Consider the following 27,281-nt stretch of genomic DNA (forward strand, 5'->3'; position numbering starts at 1 on the left):
TATTTAAATTTAAAATATTTATACTTTCGAGACGACAATTCGCATTTGTGATAAGAGAGGTTGTCCTCTTTCGAAATATTGTGGCGAATGTGTGTGGATTTTAATGTCCGAGGGACACGACAAGCCACGTATTTTCTTCGTGTGCACACAAACTATAGAAAAGCAGCAAAAGCAGCAATGGGCGACAGCAACAAGCGCAATGATAACTAAATAAATGGACATTTTTATAGCTATGCACTTCCGCACTCAATCTTTCGTGCTGCGTGTGTGTTAGTGGGTGCTGGAGTTCATGTGTGTTTGTCTGTGTGTGCGGAAGGATGAGCACATGTTAAAGCATGTGTTCTGTGCATGCATTTCAGCTCTCAGCCCACAGGAGCTCGCTCTCTTACCCTCTCGCCCTCTGGACCTGGGTCCTGTGCCTCAACAATGGAAACCAACAACGAGCACACTTAATTCATGTAATTTCACACACACACAGACGCACCAACGCACACGAAGACAACGGAGGAGCAACAGGATGCACACGTAGTGGTGTTGCCAATGCACCACCGCTCCCGCCAGAGTGCGGTTTCACTTGTTGCCAGTTGCGTCTGCTCTGTTTTTAATTTATGTACGTAGGGGTTTCCAGGACGTCGAGTGTATTCTCATTTTCATTGTTTTACAATTTGTAAGCAGAACTTATGACAGGATAAATGGCAGAAGGCAGAAGGAGAAGACTGGATACCAAAAGAACATTTTCCATTCCTATTTCAAGCTTCCTGATGGATTTGTCCCTGCTGCTCTGGGCAAAAAGCTATTAGAAAGCCATTTGGTGCCAGCTTTAGTAGGTTTATTCCATTTCGCAATACAATAAATATTGACACTGCTATATGAAAGACCATTTCTCCATTTAAATGGGTTTTACATCATGATCGGGATGCGCTAAATTTATTTACATTTCTTGCAGGAGAATGGCCTTCGACCATCTCTGGAATACGATTGGTTTGCGATAGTAATGGAGTTTTTCACGAGGTCCAGGAGTATGAGCTCTATGAGTTAATAATTCTGATCCACATCTCCCATCTCTGGCGAATGCATTTTACGTGCAAACTGCCAGATGCCCGATGTATACCCAAATTACCAAATTCCAACCCGCGGACCCTTGGAAAGGCTTTTTCAGCATTTTAAACAGTTTGTGCCGCATTTTTGTCAAGTATTGCTTTGTTAGCCCACCGCACCCCCGTGCCTCATCCAATACTGTGCTATAAATAATACATGGCACTTTTGCTGATTGCACGTAAATGGCGTAAATGCCAAACGGAAGCAAGCATGAAAGGAGAACACAGAGAGCAGCTACATGAAGTAAAGGATAAGCGTTGGCTTCGCTCGATTCGTACAGTGTAAATTCAATGAATAATCAAGTGAACTACTTATAAATAGTTTAAGGAGTGTAAATTTCTGTGGAAAACGTTGTAGCCGGGCAAAGCTAGACAGGACAATAGGTGCACCCTTATTCCAGGGTAGAGATCGAAAAGGAGTCAGATTAAAAAAGAGACAGAGGTCAACAGCAAATGAAGATGTGTCCGCAGAGGAGTGCATTAATGCACCTCTCCCACTAACAGCCATCCTCTAGCTTGGCCCGGACAACAAACAAATAAAGTTGAAAGATCTCGCAATTAATAGAGTAATCGTTTGTGCAGACGTACCAAAAAGGGTAAAGAGAGCATCAGGCGTGACCATCTACAGAGAAAAAGAGAAAATAGAGTTTGTCGTCAGTTAGCGAGAGTTTCGTTTCAGATGTATTACAAATAAAAAACAACAAAGTATACGTTAAATAGAAAACAAAAAAAATAATACAGCATGATGGTTCTGTAGATTATGTTTCAGTAACAGGCTGGGACACAGAGAAAGAGATAGCCAGGTAGAGGGAGGGAAAGGGGTATCTCTCAGGTCCCAACATTTACTCAATATATCTATATTATTATTCGTGTAAAATACATGATTATAAGAATATGAATAAATTTGCGGGAGGTAAAAATCTAATGCGTGTTTTACTATTGGATTAATAATTTGGCGCATACCAAGTGAAACTAATTAATTTTTTATATTATATCTGAATGATTTTCTTCCTTGTCGTTTTAGTCACTTTCTAAAATAGCAGACTCGGGTTGCTTATCTCAACAATTTGAATACCCGACCAGGGACTAAGAACTTAATTTCCCTGTAAAGGTCCGCACTTACCTCCTCATTTAAATTCGAGACAAGCAAGACATTCGAGTAACCTCGCATTGCAGGAGCGGTCGTCTGCAGGGCGCCACTGTTGGCCAGCGAGAAAGCTGCTAAGTTGGGCAGTGCGTTGTTGTATCCACCGGTCAGTGGAGTGCCCAGGCCCAAGGCAAAGGGCGGCAGGACTCCGGGGGCGCCCAGGCCGTTGACTGAAAGAGAATTGAACAAGAGTAAGCAATCTACCCAGGCTGACAATGTTTTATTAGTTAGCATGCTACTTAAGCTCTGTGTGAATCGATAGCAGGTGTAAAAGCAAAAAACACAATATTTTTACTAATGCCAAAAAGAAATTAGCTTATGTTAAGCCTCTTTACATTTTAATTTGGATTTTTAAATTTTGAAAAAGTGATAAAGCAACGTCAAAATACTTCGGCAAAAAAAATTAGTAATCTAATTACACAGAATAACCGTATTACTTTGAACGACAGAAATAGGTCATATAAAATATTGTGTCGGAAAATCTCTTGATTGAAAATCGAAAAAGTTTGGTGGAAAAGTAAGGCGTTTGAGTGGTTAGCAACTTGAAGCTGAAGAAAGCAAAGAAAAATTTGGGAAAATGTTCCGTTTGTGTTACCTATTTTATCACCTGAGAGAGAAGGTCGCTGACGGGCGGCGATCAAAAGCAAATCATTGGTGTTCATCAGTCCGCCGGCGGTGGGCATGATATCCACTCCCGGTTCACCAGGTGGCAGAGCGGGGTTAGTGAAGTCGCGCGATTTGTCGTTGTTGTACTTAACATTCAGAGCCGTCAGCTTGCTGTTATCAATACGCAACGTGCAGCAACCGTTGTATATATTCTGCCCGTCCAGGAGCGACTTGGCGTGCTGGGCGGAATTGGCGTCCGGATATTGGATGAGGGCCTAAGAGGGGAGAGGTTTGTTAGCCCTTAGATGTGTGGTTTTGAGGATAATCAAAATACTGAACATCGCAACCTTAACTCACCTGGAATGAATTGTTCTTTGTGAAGGTGACAATCTTCAGCACCTTGCCGTAGCGCTGGAAGATCTGGTGCAGTATGTCCAGCGAGACGGGGTACATCAAGGACTCGACAATCACACGGAGCACAGTATTGGGTCCCCCGGCAGCGTTGGTGTTGCCGCCCGCATTGACGGCGCTTGTGTTTTGTAAGATTCCCATGGCGCTGTTGCTGTCGCTTGAGCTGTTTGCATTGTTGCTGGTCGCGTTGGCAGCGGCGCTAAGGGGCAGAGGCGATCCGCTCGCCGGGGACTGGACGCTGTAGTCGCTATGGGCGGTCGAGTTCTGGAAACAGGGAGAAGAGGGAACATGGTAAAGATGTTGAGTCAATTTACAGGCGGGAATCGCGAAGAAAACTTTTTTTAGTTAAAGGCGAAACTTTTGCGCATTAATCAAAGCACTGGCAGTGCACACAATTTATGCATTTTGCCAAGTTTTTTAGGGCTAGATGACTGCGCACTTAAAGGAATACTGTGCGAATTTATTTATAATACTATTTTCTTATACCTATAATTTACTATTCCTCTTTTTTATTTTTAAATGCCGTTTTTTCTAGGGATATTCAAATTAAAGCATTTCCAAAGATTAAAAAAAAAACTAGACACATTTTTTTAAGTGCACAGTATGCTAAACGTTTGCACGGCAGCGGCATCCCCTGCTACTCAGAAATCATCCGCGATAACATAAATCTCAATCAAAATCAATAATATCAAGTATCGTAATAATATAAAAAAACGGAGATGGAAGGCAGAGGCGTCTGTCGGTGATGAGGATGCTGGGCGGATGCCAAAAACGGTTCATAGTAGGCAACAAAACTTCTTGCGTGAAATATACACGTTCTATCGGAAAACAATTTAATGACATTCGGAAGTGAATTTATTCCTATTCGTGCTGAATTTTGATTTCGAAAATCATAACGTAAACACATTCGACCGCCCACCGCCACCGACCCACCTGCCACCGATTTCCTCTTATCCTGTCCATTTGCGACGCGTTTTTTGTGCGTTTGCCAGCAACAGGAAAGATAAGGGGGAATTGAATGGAAGAACTTCACGGCAGTCCTCCCCAGGCGTGCTATTTGTTTTTTCCTTCGTCTAGATAAATTCCTACCCATCGGAAACAAAGAGCCCGTCGACGTGAGCTTCGCCTTTCAGCTCAGAGCCAAAGTTTGTAAAAATAATAAAAATTGATTAGAATTGCCGAGTGCCGAGCTGCGTGGCTAGACAGGGCGTATGTGGGATGTTCCGAGTGGCAAGAGAGCCCATGATGATGCGGCTCCTTCATCTTCGATTGCCAGGCTGGCTTTAGATGCCTGAGGGATGCCATCAGTGGCTGTTGCTGGGTTTCCTTTCCTTTGCCAGTAATTTGATACTCCACTTTGCCTGATTATTATGATGACGATGACGTTGATTGTGTAAAAATTGTAATGTAATTGTTAGGAAGCGTTTGCCCATCTATTACTCATCTATGTTGGCCCTGTATAAACAGCAAAGTCGGTTAGCAGTAACTACCTGTCAATCGGGCAATAGTTAGGCAATTTTGCACTTTGATTGACTCAGAGCTATTCATTTTTAGGAGGGTGTAATGCACGCACAATTAAAAAATGCAATGCTAATAATAGGCATTTACATGTGGAAATTTTGGGAGCACTTGCACGCATATTAGGCTAAGCCATTCTAATTATCCTGCAGGATATTGGATAAAGGGAGGGAAACGGGAAAGTTTAGGGACCAGAACTAGCAACATCATTAAACATAACAAATCGTTGTGTGTGCGGCTATGTTTGCATTGGACCTTGCTTGTCGCGGTTTTGCCTGTTAATGAGTCAATTGTGCGTACCCCTTTCCATGTTGTTGTGGGCTGATTAGATATGCAAGCACCCACACCCACCTATCACAGGAAACCACTCACCACATTGTTATAATTTAATATCGACGGGCGGACTGCTTCTTTGCTCCCCTCCTGCATAAGGCCACATTCGATAAGCCAAAATGCTTTGATAAGCGAAATGTGTCGACTACTTGCTGATAAGCACATTTATCGATCGATTCCTGTCAGTGGGAAAATCTGGACAAAAGACACACGTGTCCCCGCTCCTCGCCTCGGGAAAACCGTAATTCGGGAAACTTTAACCAGGACTTCGCATCGGAGCTTATGGACATTTGTGTCTTGTGAACTTTATAAACTATAATGCGTTAAGCCAAGTCTCTATATGGCACAAACAGAAACTATTCACAAAATCTGATACTGTGTAGCTCGCTAAAGGAGTTCTTAGCAAACTTTTGCAATATTCAACTAGCTGAAAAGAACTTGGCAATTGTTTTATGATTTTGATGCGGTTTTTGCATAAGAAATAAACCCGGAAAAAGGCTCACAAAAGGCACAAGCTCAGGGCAGACACCGCAGCTCTGAAGGCGCCAAAAAATATTGACGTTGCTTTCACTTAAGGTTTTGCATAAATATTTTTGTTTCATAGCGCTTTCGTGTGCTTCTCCCATTTTCCTGCGGGCTGCAAGTTTATTTTCATTGCAATGTCACACTGAGTACCTTTGCTTCTCCCAACCTGTACCCCATTACGCACCATTCTCCCGGACAGGCACACTTTAAACTGCATGGCAGGTCCTTTCGCGCAGGAGGAGGACTCAAGAGTCGTCTCCCCTTTTGAAGAGCCGGCTGGAGCAAGAGCTTAAGTGTTCGGGCCAAGTTAGAAAGTAAAGCAGTTACAGATGCTTGGCCACAATCTCCTCCGTACCTCCGATCCCCTTTCGACTGGTCAAAAGGAGCTGCCGTTTCGGCGCTTTCGCACTGGAGTGGGGAAACTTTTTTTGGGCAAATACGACTACAAGTTATGAACTTGTGAAGGTAAGTTTTAAAGCTGAGCTCGGGATTATATATTACTTTGCTGCGAGTCGTTTATCTGTTGGGTGGTTTTTACGGTCAAACCAAAGAGAAGAAGTTGTCCAGAGCCCGGCGGTTTCACTGCCATCATACCACATTTGTCTTATTTATGCAAAGGGCAAACAAAAATAGCAACCGTGGCAAGTGTGTTAAAAGCCTTAAAGAAAAACACTGCGCAAATGGGACTATAAAACCGAACGGCTTAAATAAATACGAGTTACGCAAAGTAGCAAAATCCGCTGCCCAAAAAAACCAAATAAATACGCCTGCAAAAACAAAGTAAGGAAAGGGGAGGAAACCACTTATGGGGGCAGTCGTGGAGTAAAACTAATCAATACAATGATAATATTGACAGAACCGCTGGGAAAGTCAGTGCGTACGTAAGTTGTCATTTGTCGATAGTCAGTTTTTTGGGCTCTCTGCGTTGTCGACAGTTCCGCAGTTGTTATCCTGCCATTCTCGGTCCTATACTCCTCTCGGATCTCACGTACCCTGAAACAATGTAATTTAAATCCATCTTCAACACGTCGCCAATCAAAACGGCAAAAAGCTTTAGCATTGCACAAGTATAAGCAAACATTCGCATCCGCACAGCCACAATCGCGATGGTCTTGCTTTTCAGCGCTGTTGTGAAAACAATAAGATTAGCTTACTTTTGTTTCGACGGCGACGGCGACGAAGAGCAGTGAGCGGTCGGGCGGGCGGTAAAGTAAACGTGGAAATAAAATGGGAAAACAGCAAAGAAAAACACAAGTCAGGCAGCGCGCATAGAAAAACAAACATTGAGCAGATAGCATACAGCGGATAGCGCCGCATATGTGAAGTTATTTGCCTGGCGAAATCCTTTACTGCTCATGCCTGAGAGTTGGACAAATACCGTGCTGAAAGGAAAGGCTCCATAAGCCGGTTTCCTCGTTTTCTTTTTTTTTTGCCTTTCGAACCCCCGTAATATTGACAAGCTGTCAGCTAGAGGCGCAAATTAAATAACACATTGAGGTCTGTGTCGCTGAGCCCTGCTCATATTATTAACACCAAATCAAATGTACGGCCTTCTCCCCGTTGGCCTGTTATTTGTAGGGATGCGGGCTTAGACATCACGAATAGGACTTTGCTAATCAGTTTGATCCTTTTGTGGATTAATCGCTTGACATTTGTCTTAGTTCTGTGCTATTTGTCTTAGTTCTGTGCTACTCGCCCAGGCTTCCGCTCGAGTCTCCCCTTCAGGTGTCAAACGCTGTGTAAATTAATCCCACTTCGTGTTTCCGCCTAATTTTCACGTGTGTGCCATTAATTGACAATTGCTGTCCGTCACTTGCCTCCTTTTGTGTTTTTCTTGACTGAATCGCCATTGTTTGGCTGGCGGGAGGCGTCCGTAAAATGCGGTCCTCTCTGTAGCCGGCAATTTAATTTAATTACAAGGTAACCTTATCACTGGAGAGAAAACGAGCACCTGCACACCCACACCTACTCACCAAACACATGCAAACACATGCAAACAACAAGCGCTTAGAAAGCAAGCATTTGCATGAGCACTGAGAAAAAGGGGATCTTGACTAAATGGAGACATCCATATATGTAAATGTCTAAATACGGCAAAGATTTTATCATTCATTTAATATGATCATTCTAACCATATTCAGTATAATAACAGCGTTAGCTTTCGACAATGGTGTGCTGTTAGTTCCAAAATGCATGCAAAAAAATGGTCTTAGTCAGATTTTTTTGGGAGTGTGTGCCAGTTGTTTGGTGAGTGCAGCTTGCACCAATCGGCTGCAGTGGACCGGCACTTGCCTCGGCACCATTTTCGTCCTCCCGTTGGGCTGGTTTGGTGTATTGGCGGCGAGTGCCAATTATGATGATTACACAAATTTGTGTTCGCACTTGAACGTGCGACTCTTGTTAAGCTGCGCCGATGTGGGAAGCGTCTTTACTGTGCATGCAACAATTTATCAATTGTGCGCGGCTAATGAAGCCAGAATGGTGTCGAAGGGGTGCTCGCAAATGTTACAGTGGAGATTAGGCTGGGGATTGGCTGCCTTTTGTGGCGAAATTATATTTCAATCTAATTCATTGTGAGACGGGGGCTGGCCCCATTTCCCCGAGTGGCTGTCAACCCTTTTTGTCCGTAAAAGAGGCCAGGCTCAAAAATTAATTTATCAAAATTACCCAGAACAAAACTGGCCCACAGAGGCAACAGATGCGCCCTTACAGTCACACACAAAACAATCACATGTCAAATTTGAAACCCACTAAACAATGCCAGTTGCGGACCTTTGGGGTTGGGTTTTTGGATTGCCATGTATCCGAGTAGCTGGGTGGCTGAGTGGCTCTTTGGTTTCTGTGGGCAGCTCGTTGCGGTCGTAACCGCGTGAACTTACCAGTGCATTTATCTTCATTTCTGGCATCTTAGTCGAGGGACGCCGAAGCGCGGGAGTAAAAGGGGAAAGGCTAAGACGCTAGAGTAAGATATCAACAAAAATAGTCACAGAAAGCTCGAAGAAGACGGAGGAAGGGAGAGAGAAGCGAAGCAAAGGTGAAAGGACATCCCAACGACATGACATATTAGAATCCTGTTACGCAGCAGCAACAGCAGCGTTGCCGGTTGACTGCCAAATTGCCAACATAAATGTCAGAGGGGAGAGGAAAGTTGGTATGGGTGGAATGGCTGCAAAGTATGCTACGGGATTTTTCATTTCTGTTGCTTGGTTTTCCCTCCTATTTGTTTTATTTTCTATACCATGCAATCACTCAGCCGTTGAAATCACACATGTGTGCGACTGGATGTCTCCGCGTCTGAGTGTGTATGCGTGTGTGGGTGGAGGAGATGATTTAGAAATCCTGTATTGCTGATTTGCTGTTGCTGCTGTCGTCGCAGCTTTTGCCTTCAGGTGCGTGTCGTCTCCTCTGCTAGGGTTAAAATCCCTGAGGGCCATGCAATGGATTTGTCTCTCCTTGGGTGGAATGAAATAGAATTTCCCTTCCCCATTCGTCAGTTTAAAGCAACTTTGCCAACAGGAAATTGACGAAAATTTGAAATTTACGGAAATATACAACTAACGAGGGAATTAAAAAAGATTTCTCATGCAATTGCACAAGTCCCGCACTTGACAGCAAACGTCGCCGGCTTCTGCTCATATGATTCCTTAGGTTACGCCTCAGCCGGGGCGTCGACAACAATTCACTAAGCATCTTATCTTCAGGTTGCCACATTGCAGCAGCACCAGCAATGGCAAAAGCTGCAAGAGCTGCAAAAGCAGCAACACAAACAGCAAATGACAGGCGGCGAAATATGACGCAAAACTCAGAAATAAAGGAACAGTCAACAGTAGCTGGGCCAGGACGCCAAACAATCAACTGAATGCTGCTCAGGTGGGCCGCCAGACACAGGACACAAAAGAAAAAAGGGAAACCCAAGACAAGACATTCGCACAATGGACACGGGGGCACAAGAAAGAAAACTGAATGAGAAATTGTATAAATATGTTGCCAGCAGCGTACAGCACACAAGATTAAACCTTTTCCACTCGCACAAACACACTCTCCTCCATTTTAAGAGATTTTCCACTAGAGAGAGCGGCGGCGTTGACTTTTCCACTCGTCTGACTTGTCTCACGTTGTCTGCGGGCTAACAACAAGGCCTTTTACCAGGATTAGTAGTTAACAAGAGAAATCTGCCCACGCACACAAAACTAGAGAGGGATACATACAGCCACGATGTTGGGCCGCAGCCAAAAGGTAATCAGTGAAATGTAACTGTATTGTTTGGTCTAGCTGTGTTGGTGTTGCTTCTGTTTCTGCCTTTGTTGCTGCTGTGTCACCTAAGTCACAGGCCCGCTCCCTTGGTGTGCTTCTTGTTTCGGCCCTCGTGTCGCTGCTGCTGCAGCCTCTTGACCTTTTTGTTGTTTGTGTTGCTACTGCTGCTGTTGCGATCTCTTTTTAAGTAGTTTGCTTTTGGGCTCACCAGCACCAAATCCACCCCGCAAAAGGTGACAACCTCGCAAGGGTTTCCTCCTGGCCGGTTTATTGCTGCTCTCACTGCGTTGCGGTTGCCCCATTGGCACACCCCTTCCCCTCGCGCCAACATCCCACCACTTCCATTTAAGTAATCAAAATATGCTTTTGACTCCGAACTAAGCAGCTGGCATTCCGGTGCTGGTCTCCTGATTCGTTTGTCTCCTTGGTATGCGTGCGGTTTCATTTATATTTATGTTCACCCCACATCACCAACTAAATTTCTCTGTGGGGCTGGGCTGTCCGCAAAACCCCAAAAACTATGCATTTTACTGCTTTTGTCAGACACGTGTGTGTGCCAATGTCGGCGCGGCCATGTGTATTTATTTGAAAGCTTTTTAAACTTTGTCAGTGACTTTGTGGCTTACGAAATTAAAATTAGAAATCGGTTTAGAGCGCCCACAAATACAGGCACGCTTTCAAAGGATGTTATGATGACCAAATCTCTTAAGGAGCGGGGTTTAAGTTGCCCAGAAAGTGTAATTAATCAGAACGTTTGCAGGGCCGACCCACATTTGCATATAAAATGGTAGCTGCTTCATTTGTTTTCTGTGGCTTAAATCTTAATTGCCACATTAATAACATTTAAAACCGGAAAATGTGCCAACGGGAGATTTTGGTATAGAGGTTATATGGAATTACTGCTGGAAGTTTGGATATTACATCTAAAATACAAATAAATTACACAGAATACTAGTTTACACCTTTTAAATAGATGGAAGGTATCCATAATTACAAATTTGTGTGTTCATATCGTTTAAGGTTTTACTTACGTTGTGACCTTGGTCCGTCTTTAGTTCGCGATGATTAGAAAACTGCACGTAGACCATGCGGCCGCGCATCTGGGGCGGAGTTACTGTGTAACAGGACACCATTGACGTTGCGGAGATCTCGTCGGCCATCTCGATGAAAGCCTGGTTCTTGCCCTTGAGCACCAGCACGTTGGTCACACGTCCAAACGGAATGCCCAGGGCAATCACATCTGCCTCGCCGGACTCGTTCGGAATGTTGCGCAAGTGGATGACTTTTGAGGCCTTGGCTGCAACAAAAAAGCATAAAATAAGCAAACGTTGAAATATTAAACAGGTGACAATCCCTATAGGTCTCTCTCTCTCTCTTTTGCAACATGCCCGCCTCTTTCGGGGACCACCTCCGGTTCACTTAATGGCCAGCGCTGTCTGCACTTCCGCTTCCGCGCTTCACTTAATTTGTTTGTTTTTGGGTTTTATTTGCTGGCTGCTTTTGTTCCTAAAGTAGAGTGGGGTGGTGCGAATAAAAATGTTGATAACATGGCCAAGCGCAGCCACATTTGTATACACTTTGCACAGTTAAGCCAACTGCGGGGGTACCGCCATAAATTCATTCATTGCACACTTTCAACGGCTGTGAATAACCCAACAGCAACACGGCGACAATGTCCGGCGCACAGACAACGTTTGAGGCTTTTAGGCACTCGTCGACGTTTTTGCAGTTTCTCTCCTCGCCGGATACTTGTTTGTTATTTTTGCATAAATAAAGCGTTTGCAGCCAGATTTCGGGGATATCCCTACAACAGCACTGCGAGATATTATCTGTTCTAACTTCCCTCAATCAAAAAAACCCGTCTAAAAAAAATGTAAATTAGTTGTACCAGTGGCTTGTCGCAGATTCAACAAGAAAGCAATAGGCTGTCTCCTAATAAATCGCTATACCATCTTCAAAGACAATTTTTCGCTAAGTGAGCCTGGGCATGACCACAGAAGTGCCTTAAATTTTTTAAAACAAAGACAAACAAATTTGCCACTCTTTATGCAGTTGCAAGAGGAAAAGTGGAGGGCTAGACTAGAATCTGCCTGGCGCTTAGTCAACACCTGTTAATGTTTTGGTTTGTGCGCTTTTTATATTTTGCCGCACCTGCAAGAGAACAGTTTGCTGTTCATATGCAAATGAAATGCCGTCGCCCCTCATGCCCTTATCCGATTTTCAAACACTCTGGTGTTTGCTAAACAAGCCCACACATGGTCGTAGATAGTCGTGGTTTCGAGTTCCGGACAGAGTCCATCTCCCGTTTTAATAGTGCCCGAATTTAAATGAATTTAAGGTCTAACAAAGCATTAGGACAATCGTGTTCAAAAGTTCCATAAATTTGTTAAATTTAAGATCTAAGGCCTTGCCCCGCCACTTCAGCGTTTGGGGAAAGAGTTTCTAGAACTTTGATAAATCGATGGTTCGATCCCAAACTTCTTCGATAACATTTAATGTAAAAAGGTCATTATCCAGCCAATTCCGTACATTCAATCAAAACCCAGACGCTGGGGTCAATGTTCTGATATACTTCACAATACTACTACTAAGCCACCAAAGAGGCTGAACCGATTCTTTCCCTAACCCACTTTCCAGAAGCCTTTGTGCCTGTAAAAGCGAAAAGTCAAGCCACTTCGAAGTGCACTGTGGAAACTCTCCCTGCTTGCCGGTCAATGTTGAATACAACTAATCGGAAATTACACTTTTTGATTAGTTCGAAACGGAAATGAACCCGAAACGAAATTATGCAGACGGGTCAGGACCTGTGCGGTCGTTATAGTTGGGCATTCTGCCTTTCGAGCGGCAACTCAAAAATTTATTAAAAATCGATGGGCAACTGCAGAACGATAATATCTGCTCCATCACTCTACTGCCCCACAAACTCACCATAAATAACAGACGAAATCGAAAAAGACTGGGGACTGCTATGAATCAAAACTAAATAAAAGTGTCGATGGACGCGGTCCGGAAATGTTCTGCACAAGACAAACAACAAATCAAGTGCCGTCGGCTAGTTGCCTGGAAAAAAAGGCGACGGCAAAAATATGTAAAGGTATCTATCATGCATGATGATGTCGGCGAACCGGGCGAAAAACTGGCGAAATTTGTGGATTTTTTTTACGTTCCGCTGCCAGGAGCTCGATTCGATTTTTCTGCACTGTCGGTTCTCCTTAGCTACATTTGTTTTAAATCGTAGTGCCTGATGGTGTGAAAAGAGAAACATCAATCCAATGAGCTCATCGACAAGCGTTGCAACCATCGGAGCCTACGGCTGCAGCACTGTTTCCAACAAAGGCAGGCGTCGTAATTGAAAAGAAGGATGGCGCCCAGCGATGACGACAACCGGAAACGCAACCAAAAGCACGGCAGCTACAATTTCTACTGGCAAAAAATTTCAATTTGAATCAGGCGCTTTCGGTTTGGGGTACGTAGCCTGCGGCTAGATTGGTTAGCAGTTATGGTATTGCTGCTTTTTAATTAACAGCGAACTGAATAACCCGAACAAATATTTGCGCAGCAAACATTAATTGCAATTGCAGAATCAAAATTAATCATCAGTTTAAAAACAGCTGTTGCAGCTCGACTGATACCTCACCGGCGCACATATACCCTAGGATAATGCTATGCCAACAAGCCTGAAATGCATTAACTGGTGTGGCTGAAAAAAGTGCATCGATAAAATTTGCATTCGATAATGATGTCGCTGGCGCTGCCTGTTGACTGTCAATGCCCCATGGATGATATGAATAGTAATCATCCGCTCGGCTGCGCGTTAAAATGAGCTGCAAGGACGTAGGGCCAAAGCTCAGCAGTATTAATGACCCTCACACGCTTTTTGCGAAAGGCGAGGAACGCGCCCCATCCTGCCATTTTCAATTAAACACACAGCCTCTCCACCACTTACAATGAGTTGCACGAAAAATATACATAAATAAACTATTTATAGCTAATTGAAAAGTTTACAAACTGTAATTGAGTTCGGACGTCGATGGTTGGGTTGCAATGAATGGTCAGTCTGTCCAGCGTGGCGTATGTGTAATAATTTACCCCCGTCCCTTCTCTTAACCGATGCGAACCAAGTTAATTAATGACAATTTAAATTCATAAAGCAAACAGAAACCCCAAACGAAAAATGTAAATGAAAATGAATGGAAAAGGCGAGTGGAACAAAAGAAAAGGGCTTTCCCCAGCGGCGATGGGCGTGGTGTTCGGGATGAAATAAGTGCTGATTGTTAATAACAATTAAATTTATGCTTACATGGCGGCATTTAATGATTTAATGTGAGCGCGACGCCAGTGTTTGTCTGAGTTCCGGCACCAAACTTTGCCGAGGGTGTGTCAACAGTCGAATATATAATTTAAATAAATACACGCCGAACTCACGCACATGGAGCCGTTCGAGCGTCTTTAATTATGCGCCAGTAAATTAGATTTTTACAAGCTCACACATCATAAATTTTAAATTGTTGGGCAAACTTGTGTCCTTTACGTGTCTGTCGTTCTGCTACCTCCGCCACAATGTGAGCACAACGACTTAATGATATTTGCTTAGCCAGCCAGGCCTTGTCTATATATTTTAAACATTTGCCCATGCGTAATCAATCATGGCACATTTTTTTGGCAGCAAATGAAACCCAATGCCAGAGGTTCCGTTGCCTTAGGATTTCTGGAAAATCCCCAGACACAAAAACTGGCCCATAATTGAAAATAACGATTTTCTTTTTACAGCTCGAGCTTAACACCCGCAAGAAATGTAATTCATTAAAATTTTGCCAGAAAAAAGGAAGGGGAGTGGGAAAGATTGGAGCTTTCACCAAGTGAATACAAACGCACGGAGCCAACGTTCGCAGCTGGGTTTCAACAGCCTGAGCGTTGATGACGACGACTTTAAATAAATTTAATTGCATTTCAATTAGGAAAATAGTTTTTTTCGCTCACACATCCGAGTGGGAGTCTGAAACTGCATTGGCATTTAGCAGGCTGCAGGATACAGTCTGGGAAATGGCGAACTTCATGTCTGTGTGCAGTCAAGTGGCTTTCAGTCAAACAGCAGAGAGCTAGGACTAGAAAATATAGTTCACAACAAAATAATCAAGGAACTACGTTTAATTTCATTATATTTGCGTATATTTTTTGGCTACACATCGAACACACTGTTCCCAATGCAGTTTATATTTCTATGGATCTTTGTTTTTTTGTGCTATTATACTCCAAAGTATTTTTTTTAGTGCTCGATTTCAACTGAGAGCTAGTTAGCAGTCTGTAACGTATAACAATGGTGTAAGTTATGAGCAAACATAGGAGGTTTGTTGGTCCTGGCAAAACTTTTTCCACTTCATTTGTGCATTAAAACTTCGACCGTCCAACGGGTCGTATGCTTAATTAAATGGCACACACAAATATTTCGCAGTTTCCCACAGTCACCCATACAGTGGCAGGAAATTCAGAAGTCAGGCCGAGCACTGCCTGAAAGTCCGCTGCCACTAACCGCACTCACGTTTCGTGACTGCCATAAATAGCTGCACACAACGCAAGCCAGTCATCAGCGAGTCAAACCAATTGACAATTGCTGTTTGCCCTTGGTCTGGCCGGATTTTTACACTCCTTTCAATGCTGTCTCAATATTGATACAGATGGCAGGGAAAACAACAAAAAAAATAATGACAATATTATTTTATTGACTGCGAAAATATTTACACGCAACGCGTAGACCAGGAGGCAGAGCCAGGGACGTGCGAATGATACCCAAGCCAGAGCGGCACGCGCAGGATTCGCAGGACATGGAACCAACCGACACTTGTCGTATCCAAACTGTCGTCTTATTGGTTACAGCCATAAAAGCGTTTAAGTGTTCGATCAGACCACAGAAGGGATTGGCAACGACCCACTGTGCAGACAGCAAACCTTGAGCTTTAAATTGATGACACTACACTAGTGGGCTGATTTAAGGCTCAAGGGATGACCCTTGATAGATATTTTTAGATATTTTTTCAGCATATTTTTCCGATGCCGCTGGCTGTCTGGTCAGAGAATTAGCAATGCCGAAGAGCTGGAGAAAAAAAAATATGGTCCTCACGCAACAGCTGCAAAACTCCTTTTTTTGGCGGTAGGTCCTAGCTGCCATAGGTGGTGAGCTGACCGTTAAGCCCCCAAAATCGGTCAATAAACAAACAAATGTTGGTGGACTGTACAAACAGCATGGAGGCGATGCATGTGTGAGAGCTGTAACAATAAACAACAAACTGAAATTGCGGGGAAGGGGGCGAGTGTCGCGACAACGAAAGCAAAACACTTTCTAGCCACGTTTGGTGTGGTGTTTCAGCCGGACACGCGACACGCTATGGTCTACACGAGAAAAAGTCGGCCGTATCAATTTAAAAAGTTTTTAATTATCTTGATAACAAAAATGGGTATTGTAATAAAAAATAATTAAGTTGAAGTAGTTTTTCAAGAAATCTTATTTCTAAAAAGATTGGAACTAATTTTGATTGCCTTGTCAACATTTTTTCTTCCGGTTATTCTAGGAATTAAACGTTACGGTTCAACTCTATGGGGTCTCGTGTACCTGGCATAAAATATACCTAATAATAAAAAATCAAATAAATCAAGCGAAGCTAGTTATTAGCCGGTCAAAACTCGGACCATGAAGGTCCGAGACCTACTAGTTTTCCTTTTGCAGACTGTGTACTGCCTTGCGAGCATGAGTGTGTGTGAACATTTTTCCAGCCACACGCAGTCACCCACCAATACACGAAAAGCCGAGCCCTTATATCAAGTGGGTGGGCGTGTCCCCGCCTTTCCCCCCTTGTTGCTAAAAGATCTGCATCTCCACCTCCTACGCGCTGCACATGCCAAAGTGTTTTTATTACATTTACGTGAAAAATTTGTTGCATGTCCTTCTAAGCTCTTGTAACGGAAACGGGAAGCGTGCGTGTGTGCGAATCCAGATATCGATGTATTGGTTTAGTGGCGCTTGGATACAATTGACCCGAGGAGTGCGTGTGTTTATCTAAGGCTCGACCACAGAGGCATACAATGCTCATTGTTGCTTTTTAGATTTCTGCTATTTACTTGTCTGGTCTTTGTTGTGCTCTGTGTCAATCTCGAGCCCTTAGACATGAATTGGGTCTTGCAGTGTAATAAAAGTGTCTCTACACATTTATTTAGCAATTCCCTTTATTATTATTTTTGGCATCATCGGCATGGCCTCTTTGTGTGAGAAAGGAGAGATTTAAGAGGTGAGCACAAAAATGAATTCATTGGATACCTAGCCTTTCTCATTCCTGCTTCACCGAATACCCTGCTTCCTTTAAGCGCGACTTTAATGGAGAAGGACAAAATGCGGCATGTGTGTTAGTGTGTGTGTGTTTGCACAAGAACTTTACGTGGAAAATTAAAATGGCCGCAGGTGGGAGGCGTCCAATAGGTGTAGTCGGGCCATGGCCGCAAAAATGCCGTTGGGTCAAAGTAGTCGTCTGCATCGACCGTCGAACAATGGCAGACGGTAGAGGGGGTGAAAGGCGAACCGCTAACTGCCTTCCTCTCTGTGCGTGTGCGGGTGTCTGCTTGTTGCTTTTTAATTAATAGAAAAGTCCTTTGTAAAGTAATAAATAAATATTATGCTTCCGCTTTTTGCGTACATTTTTTCGCTCTCAGCCGATTGCCATTTACAGGCTGCCGATCCTTTCGCAACCCTTTTTTCGTCCTCCGTCCACCCATCTCTTGTCCTGGCGTGACCTTTGGCTGTCTGGCGGCTAATGCTCAAGTGCTCCCTTTGTGGTAACCACCCACTCATACTCACCCACCGATGTTGCTGGCGGCGGTGAACGCTCTTAATTACGGCTAAATTGCAAAAGCATTTTGAAAACTCCCACGAAAAGGATATCGACGCACAGCACCTGCATATGGCGTTAATTAAATTCGCTCACACAAAAGCAACGCAATCGGCGGGTAGAGCAGTCGATTACTTTTGAATTTCAGCGAAAATTGTTGCCTATTGATTTGTTTGCATTGGCAATCATTTTGTGGCTCACTGAATTTTTGTGGGCAGGTATTGGCTTTCAAATCCAGTTTTGGCGGGGTGCCTACGAACCCGTCAAATATTTGCCTAATGTGTGGTTCATTCTGCTGGTTTCGGTTCACTATGGTTTTGACGGCTTGGTGTGCGGTTTTTGATTAGCTTTATTACTTTGCGGCGGCATATACAGGGCGATACTCGTACCGGCTAAGCGTGTGTGGGTGGTGTGGGCGGCTAATTAATGTGTCGACACAGTGTGTAGCCAGTCAGCGCGGACGCCAAACATTTTTCCCGTAATAATTTTCCGGCAGCACAAAAGGGACGAACCAAATATTTTCGCTGTTGACTTGTTTCCATGCTAATTAGTAGGTTAATTGGCTATAGCCATCAAAGCGCGCTTGCCTTCAATAGGGGTACTCAAGTGGCCAGGCGACTTTGTTGCCAATGTTGAAGGCTTAAGCCTAATACTGCACTGGGACCACCCACAAGCCAACTTAACAGAAACTACACCACCGAAATAAGAGGGCGACAGTACTTTCACCATTTACAATATGTTTTCTTTTCTGAAAAATTTAAAGATTTCTAAATTCTTTTTATTTCTATATAGCATGTTTTTCGGTCAGTTATGGTAAACGCGTTTTTCAGTGTACAATATTGTCCCAGTGGGCGTGGTTAATTGGCAGACAAACCCCAACTGGGCCCAAGACCATGGCTGTAAATGCACTTAATGCAAGCGTCGCTCAGGGGACGGGAGACGTAAAGGCAGGGTTTTAATCCAAGACAAAAGGAAAGGCAAGGTTAATGCAAAGGTAAGCCGGAGAGGGAAAGAGAGAGAGGTAGAGAGGATAGGCAGACACAGATAAAAGAGGATAGAGCTGAAACTTACCAATTCCGCCGGCCAGCACAGTGCCCGGCTCCAGTTTGGCCTTCTTTGTGGCCAGGTCCTGATTGTTATTGTCGGAAGCGGGCGCCATGACCGCTGCTTGACTCAAAAGTTCGTCGCTTCCGCGCTGATTTTCAGATACACAGTTTCAGGCACAGGTGAGGATGCGGGAGCAGTTTCAAATGCAGATGCAGGATCATATTCAGATGCGGGAGCAGGTAGGCACAGGCACAGGCAGTTGGTTAATATTTTTTATATAGTTGTAGTTTGTAGTTGATGCACAGGCGGCAGGGCAGGCACAGACAGAAGTTGAAGATGGTTTATTTTCAGTAGTAGTGGAGTTGTAGTAGATGAGGAATATATATACGTATACGAGTACGGTACATAAAAAGAGAAAATAAAGAGAGAGAACAATATAAATATTTAATATTTACGCAAGCTAAATAAATTAGAGATTCTTTGGACCCACTTCCGCCCACCTCGCAAAGGATTTGCATAGCTCAGGGATTTTGTTTAGGTTTGGTTCTCCAGTTTGGTTGAAGTCAACAAGAAAAGTGGGTAAGTGGAAATTATTGTGCCAAGCGGACTGCAGTTAATCGCTTTCCAGTGTTTACTCAGCTATTCTCTGACCAGCGAAGTTTACATAGCCGCAGCTGCATAAAAATAAAATCCACTGTTTCCCATTTGGTTACTTGTAAAAAAATTCATGGAAAATGTTAATTTGAATTAGTCCGCTAAGCAGTTGGCACATTGTTGCTCCTCTTTCTGCTCTCCGTTTGCTTTTTTCGTGCTTTATTGCAGCGCTAAACTCTAATTACAAAGCACATGAGTGTATTGTAATTACATGTGACACTTAATTACCGCACTAACACAAAGAGTCAATGCCAAACCAGGAGCAAAAGTTGAAGCAGCAGCCATAGAAGCGAACATCCACACTTTACAAAAAATTGTGTTTTTACAAATTTTTTTTACCTAGCTTACAATTTTAAATGAAAATTTCCCTTTCAAGCGTTTAGTCATGGCATCGTCCAGTCTGTATTAACAATGTTTGGTATACCAACACTCATGTCCAACTGGCCTATTTCTAGCAGTGTGGGAATCTGAATCACACGCAGAGCCGGAGTCGGATTCCCAGAGAGCATCGAGAGTAACCGAGTTAAGCCAAACATTAAATGTAATGCGCCCCATAAAAATAAAGCTGCTACTGCTACAGCTACTACTAATGTGGATTCCGACTGTATTGTGCTGAGCAGGATGCGTGTGTTGGTGGCCGTGCCTCTGTGGAAGTGGGTGGGTGAGGGTGTGCTTGTTCACTTTCTGCTGCTATGCATTAGCGGCAATGACAAAAAGTCAATAAACGGGAGCTGGTGATGAAGGGGAGGCGGGAGGGATGTAAGGAGGAGGAGTCTGCACACCGCACAAATTGAAAAGGGTAATTTTGTGTGAAGTAGGCACCTCTATGCTCCGTGCTACATCTCCATTCCCGTCCCATCATCAGCTAGCTATCAATGCTGACTACGCTTGAATTCGCTACTTGGCTTATCATGCTGCGCGCTTTCGCTTTTGCTTTGCTTTAGCTTAGCTTATTTGCTTTTTGCCTGCTGGGTGCTGCTTTTGTTGTGCTTTATTTGTTATTTGCTATTTGTTGCTGTGGTTTTTTATTTTTATGTGGCAGCACGTTTTATATACACCCACCCATAGCCGTACACATAAAGGAATTAGCTTAAATACAAAAACAACATGTGGTAATAGGAATAATAAAATAAGCCAGAGACCACACCACTCACGCGTGTGTGGGTAGCGGTGGAAACGAGAGAGCGGTATGCAATGGACAAAGGCAGCAGCGAGAACCGCAAAAGCACTTCACTTGATAATATCACACAAAAAAAACGACAACAAAAAAACGAAAGCGGAAGTTCACTGTCTGCATGTGTGCGTGATAGCCGTTGTGCGTGATAGCCGTTGTGCGAGAGGAAGGAATGCGTGTGGGACGAGCAATGATATCAGCACAAGATGCTTACTTTCGTTGTTCTGCTTGTGCTTAACATGTATTTCGTAGCATACTTTTTGTTGCCCGAAAAGGAGGTAGTTCACTTTTTGGAGCTCTTTTTAGTTTACTTTATTGGAGAAATGCATATTGGTTTTCTTTCCAAAGAGGCTCTGAGCCTGTGCAGAGGTAATTAAATTTTAAACGCCCTTCCGCCCACTGAAGAGTTGCCAACTAACTGCGCTTACGTAGTACGAGTCTCTAATGCATTCGTTATGGCACATTAACGCTCCCCAAGTGCCAGCTGCCTGGCATGCTACAGGGATTTGCCGACTCTCAACGGGATATTGTTGACCGTGTGTGCGCCAGTGTGCATTACACGGTTCAGAAAGTCTGGCTAATGCCCTCTGCCGCTGTTTGGGTGCGGACTGTGCGACGATTTCCTTTTTGCCAAGCTGACCGGAAATGTTATTTTAATATGCTTTCTAAAAAGTATGCTAAATATTTGATTAGTAGCAGTGTGTGTGTACCCTTTCCTTTCCTATGTGCGGGAAAATGTGTGGCACATATGGCCAGGACGATAAGCTGCTGTCCATTTTCCTAAAGGGGGAACAGGAGCAAAAGACAGGAACCCAAGTGGACCGTTTCATTGTTGGATCGCCTCTGTGCTATTTTAATGAATTTCCCAGCATCATCACCACCGCCTCAGCCCCTCATTCCACTCATTTTCCCCCCTCTTTTCACTCTGTTCATGAGCAACGCCCCGTTGCCGGAGGGCGTGGGCAGTTGGGCACTCACTGATTTCAATGATGACATGTGCCTTTTCAGCCCCTCCTGTCTCTCTTTCAGCATGTTTCCTTTGCTTCCGCCTTTGTTGCCGGGTAACTGGGTCAGCGCGCAATTGTCGCCACAGAGGGTTGCTACCTCCCATCGCTCGGCGCTCGAAGAACATCGCCCTTGCCGTTCCTGTTTGGTCCGACACAGCAAAAGAAAGATAATCACGCATATGCCTAACGGTTAAGTTTTTGAAGTCTGCAACGCTGACGGACTCCGAGAAGGGAGCACGGGACGGATGCAAGGGTGTCAGCGCCATCAGAAGAGAGCAAAAACCCTTCGTTCCCTTCCTTGTGGCTGTAATGAGCAATTCATAAACTGAAAAAAAAGTCCAGTTCTTTTTTAATTTTAAGCAAATTTATAATTGAATCCATTTTTGCCATTTTTTGTTGTAGTTGCAATTCTATTGTTATAGCGTAGTTCCGCAAAAATGTAAATACTAAATTTCTAAGATGATTTTCAAGCTACCTTTGTCCAAATTTTTATCCCTGATTTAGGAGAATCTGCCACGTATAGTGCTTTCAAACATTTCCCCATCCATATTTGTCCATCCCTTGGACCCAGCCATGTTTGGCTCTTAGGGGTTGTTGTTGTTTAATTTCCCACAAGAGGCTCATATGCGATTTTCTACTCGAAGACGCTTTAAAAAGGAGCAAAGCTGAAAAGCTGAGTACACACAGAAGTTGTGTAATTGAGAGCGAGCAAAATGATATAAGCACTACACTATTATTACTGCCATGCTGGAAAATTGGACAGAGTCGCCTAGACACGAAAAATTTGCCAAATTAAAAGAGAGCCGCTCTCTTACATAATGAGCAGTGGCTATGTCCATGACTCGCGATTTTTCCACAATTTTTCTGCATTAAGTTGTGGGTATGTCCAAATAGGGGGAAGAAAAAAGTCGCTCAATATCAACGCCGTCATATGTGGCATTGCTCCTGCTGTCTTTGTCATGAATTTATGACGACGGCATATGAATATTAAAATCGAATATGTTGCTGTCGATTAAAGGCTTTTCGATTTGTCTGACTACCTGTACAACACACCAACGTCCCAAAAAGAGGCAAAGCTACTAGTTTTATTGTTTCAATTTCAAACAATCTAAGATTTCCAGAAATGCCTTAAGTTATGTGAGCTCCTAACATTTTTCATTTGTATAAAGAGCTGCATTACTTAACATCAATTGATAAGTAATTGTACACGGCTGACTAATACTATCTTTTTGACACGAACTGTATATGATTGTTTGTTTTGCTTACGACACAGATACGACTGAATATTTCCGCTACGGCAACGAATCGGTTCATTGATGTTCGATAGTCTCCTTCCCTACACCGCTGCCATCATTGATAATGGTGATGATGATGCCATATGGGGGTGAATGGTAAAGGACCACGATGTCGCTGCGAATGGCGGCAAAAAATGCATATGTAGGTAAAAATAACAACAGCGGAAAACTGCAGCCATAACAAAGCAGCAATCTCCGGTAGACCTCCAGCTCAACCCTCTTTTGAAAAAACAATTATTGATACCGCTCATGCAGGGGGAGAAGCATCTGTTTCAGCAAGGCGAATGTGGAGATTCTATCCTGATGATGCTTTAAGATATCTTTAAAGATGTCTGCCAAGCATTCAATAAATTCTAATTAAAAGTCAAAATGAGACAACCACCGAACAACCCCACAATCCAACTAGAGCGCTATTTGTTAGCCAGTTGTCAGATGATAAACGCAACTTGTAGCTGCGGCCACAGATACAGATATGGGACTAAAACCCTACTCAGTTCACCAGTCCCGGACTAAACCACCTAACCCACCTGCCGACTCCAGGCAATAAATTATATGAAAATGCCGCCAAAGTGTAACAGCTGCGGTTCGTGCTAAACTCCAGCCACAAAAGTCGGAGGAGGAGTACCGAAACCACAGCAACAAGAAAGAGTCACTACTGGCTGAGCTCAAGTTTAATATGAAATACTCGTATCTAAGAGCTAGCTCCTCCAAGCCACTTTATTTCATATTTTTCCTCTCTATTAAGAAGGGGAAATGACGGGAATTTATCTAGAAGCACATACATATATAGAAGAGCTGCCAGCTGAATACCACTAAATATTTACGCTTTGGCTTTTATTGCTTCTGAGAGCCGGGAACTCTTTTTATTTCAATTTGTTTGCATAAATATTTGAAGCGAAGCTAAATTAGAATGTCGAAAGGCGAGAAAAAAATGACTCCAGCTACAGCACGTGTCTGTGTGAGTGGGTAAAATGAACTTGTGCAAGTTTGGCCAAAACGATTTGTAGCAATTTCGCTATTAGTATACTCCACTCCACTTCACTCCATTCCATTCTATACAAAGCAAAATCGAAAGGAAAGCAATGGAGGCGCAAAAGTTTTCCTGCTTATGCATTTATCACCTTTTTCCCCACACTTTTCCGTGTGCGAAAGTGCAAAAAACTTTGCCTGGCCTAGTGCCAAGCAATTGGTTTGGGGGAAAGCCGGTAGGACTGAGGGAAACTCCTGGCGGACACATTGCGAGCGCCCGCCCGCATAAATTATTCAAAACATGTGTTCCTCGAGTATCTGAGTGTCTGTATCTACTACTGTCTGCCACTGACTGTTCTGTTTTGCTCTGCGCTGCGCGACTGTTGACTCACGATTCTGACAGAAAATTTAGAAGAAAAACTCCCCGTGCCCTCAAAGGTAGGCAGACGTTTTTCTCTGGCGTTGACTCCCTTTTTCCGTCTTTATTTCTGGGCACTTACTCGTGTATGACAATTTCATTGATATTTCCCTGCTCGCGCGCGCCACCACTTTCCACACTTTACGCACGACCGAAAGTTTTGGCAATTTTTTATTTGCTCCCCGCGCCACGCGACTTCTGATGTCTATTAGGATATTCACTCTCGCCTGTAATGCGACTCTATATATTTGCAGTAAGAAAGACACAAAAGCAGCTAACATAACAACAAAGGTTTTTACATTTGCTAGTGCCGCGTTCATGGTCGTAGTACACAACAATATACAATAATATAGTATATTGTAGGATTGGTATTATGGTACAAAATCGGACAAAACGACTCAGATTTTTATGTTTAGTAATATGGTGATTGGGAACCAATTTTAAAATAAAGCATTCAAAAGTCAATCATTCATTTCGATTTCAAGTTATTTTTCGCATACCCTGGTACCCCTTGTTCGCAGCGAGGAAAAAGTTAGACATGCGTGTGCTGGAAGTATGTGTATACAGCTGTGTTCAGAAAAATAGCAGTGCTTTGGACTTGAGAGTTTAAGATAAAAAATACCTATGATTTACAGTTTTAATGGGAAATTTTTTTTATAATATCAATAGGTATTAAATTTCAAACAATTTAAAAAAAAATATTTCACTTTTATTTCTTCAATAGTTTCGAAAATATAGATTAAAACAACATAATAGGCAGAAATTCTGGTGTTCAATGAAATAGCAGTGCTATGAAAAAATTGTAACAAAATTCAACTTGAAACTTAGTTTTTCTTTTTAATGTTAATTAGGGCCTAATATTTGGCTGGATAGCCTTTGTTAGCCAGCACAGCCTTACATCCACGCGGCATGGAGTCCACCAGGTCCTGGCAACGTTTGGGAGGAATTTTTGCCCATGCATCCTGTACAACTTGCCAAATCTGAGCCTTAGACGTCGGGGACTTCTTCGACACATATTGTTTAATATCCCCCCCTACAGGTTTTCAATCGGGTTTAAATCAGAAGATGGTGCTTGCTACGGCATTGCATCTATTCTATTTTCGGTGAACCTATTCTTAGCCGATTTGCATCTGCGTTTCGGATCATTATCCTGTTGGAATGTCCATTTTAAGGGCATGTTATATTCAGAATATTACAGTAAGACATCACTATGTATATTTACATATTCGTTTTGGTCTATAATACCATAAATCATATGTTATGGACTCATACCATTGTAAAAAAAACAAGCCCATACCAGGATTTTAGGTCCACCGTGATTGAAAGTCTTCAGTGGGTGTTTTGGGTGGTACTCCGTGTTTGGAGGTCGTCAGATATACTGTAGTGAACCAGTTCCACCAAATAGCGCTATTTTTGACCGATCAGTCCAAAGGATATTACGCCATTCGCAGACTGGCCAGTTTCGGTAGGTTTTAGCGAAGGTAAACCTTGCCTGAATAAGCCTTGGGCTAAGTGGGGGAACCTTTCGTGGACTCCTCGCACTGAAATTTTGATTCAGTAGTCGTCTCCGAATAGTAACGTCACTGATTCCCAAGTTCAGCTCAGACTTTATGTCCCTAGAGGATGCAAAAGGATAGGCTTTGCTCTAACTGTGTGTAAAATCCCAAATAAGAAGACTTTACTCGTTGAGTTTTTGTAAGAAACTGATTTTATTTGGAAATATCTTCGGTTTAAATAGGTGACATGAGAATCGCATCTTAAAGTAAATGGCCTACGCAGAGGCCTACGTAAATAGTCCCCGCCTTATCGAGGTCCCACGCTCGGGCACATCTGCCTATCTTGAGCGGCGAGGACCTTATCTGTGGTCTCCCACTAAGGGACTATTTTAGGAGGCGGGGAACGATCTCAAGTGACTGACTCATGTAGTGTGCACTTAAATTACATGTTTTTGAGCAATGCACCCATGTCGCCTTAGATAACAAAATCCTAAATATAATTTATCGCTCTCGATTCATTTACATAAGATATGAACGGAGCCCAAAATTGTAAGTCTTTAAATATATTCGTGTTCATGTGTGAACATTCTGCCAAAGGGCCAGCAAAGCTGAGATGTACATTAGTATATTAGTTGCATTTATAACAGTAGTGGACTGTATTTATTTGATATATGTTCATTTATTTTGCAACTAAGATTTCAATGGGCCTAGTTTTTCTGGCTTTTAATTTTATTGGATTACAATTATGGTTTATATTATTTTTAATTCAACAATTTGTACTTAATTAACTTATTTTAAACATTTTGCTTTTTCTATGTAGAAGTACATTTTCTATTAGTGGACTGTATATTTTTATTTGTTATATTATTTTATTGTTTATTTACTATTGATATTTATAGTACTGGCAACGGACCTGCAAAGGTTATTGCTTGCATTCTTTGTTGCACAGCACATTTCCGTATGAAATATATTATTAATACTATCATTAGTATTAAAGCAATAATTAATCCAGCATGTCCGGAAATATGATGGAAATGTAAATCTTTCAATTTTTGATGGTTCTCTTTCATAAATTTAATTTCATTATTCAATCGTTCAAATTCCTCAGTATGATTTAATATTGATAGTTTCAGCGGATCCCAAATAATCTTCGGCACTCCACTAACTTCTCCTATATAAGGTGTTGATAATAATTCTTCACTTTCGGACTGAATGTTATGGTGGGCAACTAGAATTTTATCGTCGGTTCTTGCCGTACAATATGGCGCAATGCTTAAAACTCCTTGCTGAGGCAAATCAAACAATTCAATTTGAGAGCCAGTACATTGCAGACGGACTTTTGAATTCGCAGGAACCTTAAACAACCAACTACTTTTCTTTTCTAACTCTACCCAGTAACTTTTAGAGTCGACTACTGTTTTATAGATGCAGTTCGCCGCTTTATCTGGCTTTAGAG

The 27,281-nt window shown here is 42.9% G+C and overlaps 1 protein-coding gene across 25 annotated transcripts in view, besides 1 other annotated feature; it reads right to left on the minus strand.

Moving 5' to 3' along the window:
- heph (hephaestus) overlaps positions 1 to 27,281 on the minus strand; it is a 168,534-nt gene that overhangs the window by 15,925 nt on the left and 125,328 nt on the right. For 21 of the 25 annotated variants that reach the window (NM_001104524.3, NM_001170322.2, NM_001104522.3 and 18 more), the window contains 6 exons: positions 18,837 to 18,960; positions 10,923 to 11,188; positions 3,208 to 3,525; positions 2,840 to 3,125; positions 2,221 to 2,414; positions 1,686 to 1,719 (listed from right to left, as the gene is read on the minus strand). In NM_001104524.3, the coding sequence (NP_001097994.1) occupies positions 1,686 to 1,719; positions 2,221 to 2,414; positions 2,840 to 3,125; positions 3,208 to 3,525; positions 10,923 to 11,188; positions 18,837 to 18,960 (1,222 nt within the window). The remainder of the gene's footprint in view (positions 1 to 1,685; positions 1,720 to 2,220; positions 2,415 to 2,839; positions 3,126 to 3,207; positions 3,526 to 10,922; positions 11,189 to 18,836; positions 18,961 to 27,281) is intronic. The other 4 variants (NM_001260469.2, NM_001260470.1, NM_001300701.1 and 1 more) reach the window with 2 other exon arrangements.
- Positions 24,890 to 27,281: part of a mobile genetic element that runs on past the window's edge.

This window comes from Drosophila melanogaster, chromosome 3R (genome assembly GCF_000001215.4).
Source record: "Drosophila melanogaster chromosome 3R".
Taxonomy (NCBI): domain Eukaryota; kingdom Metazoa; phylum Arthropoda; class Insecta; order Diptera; family Drosophilidae; genus Drosophila; species Drosophila melanogaster.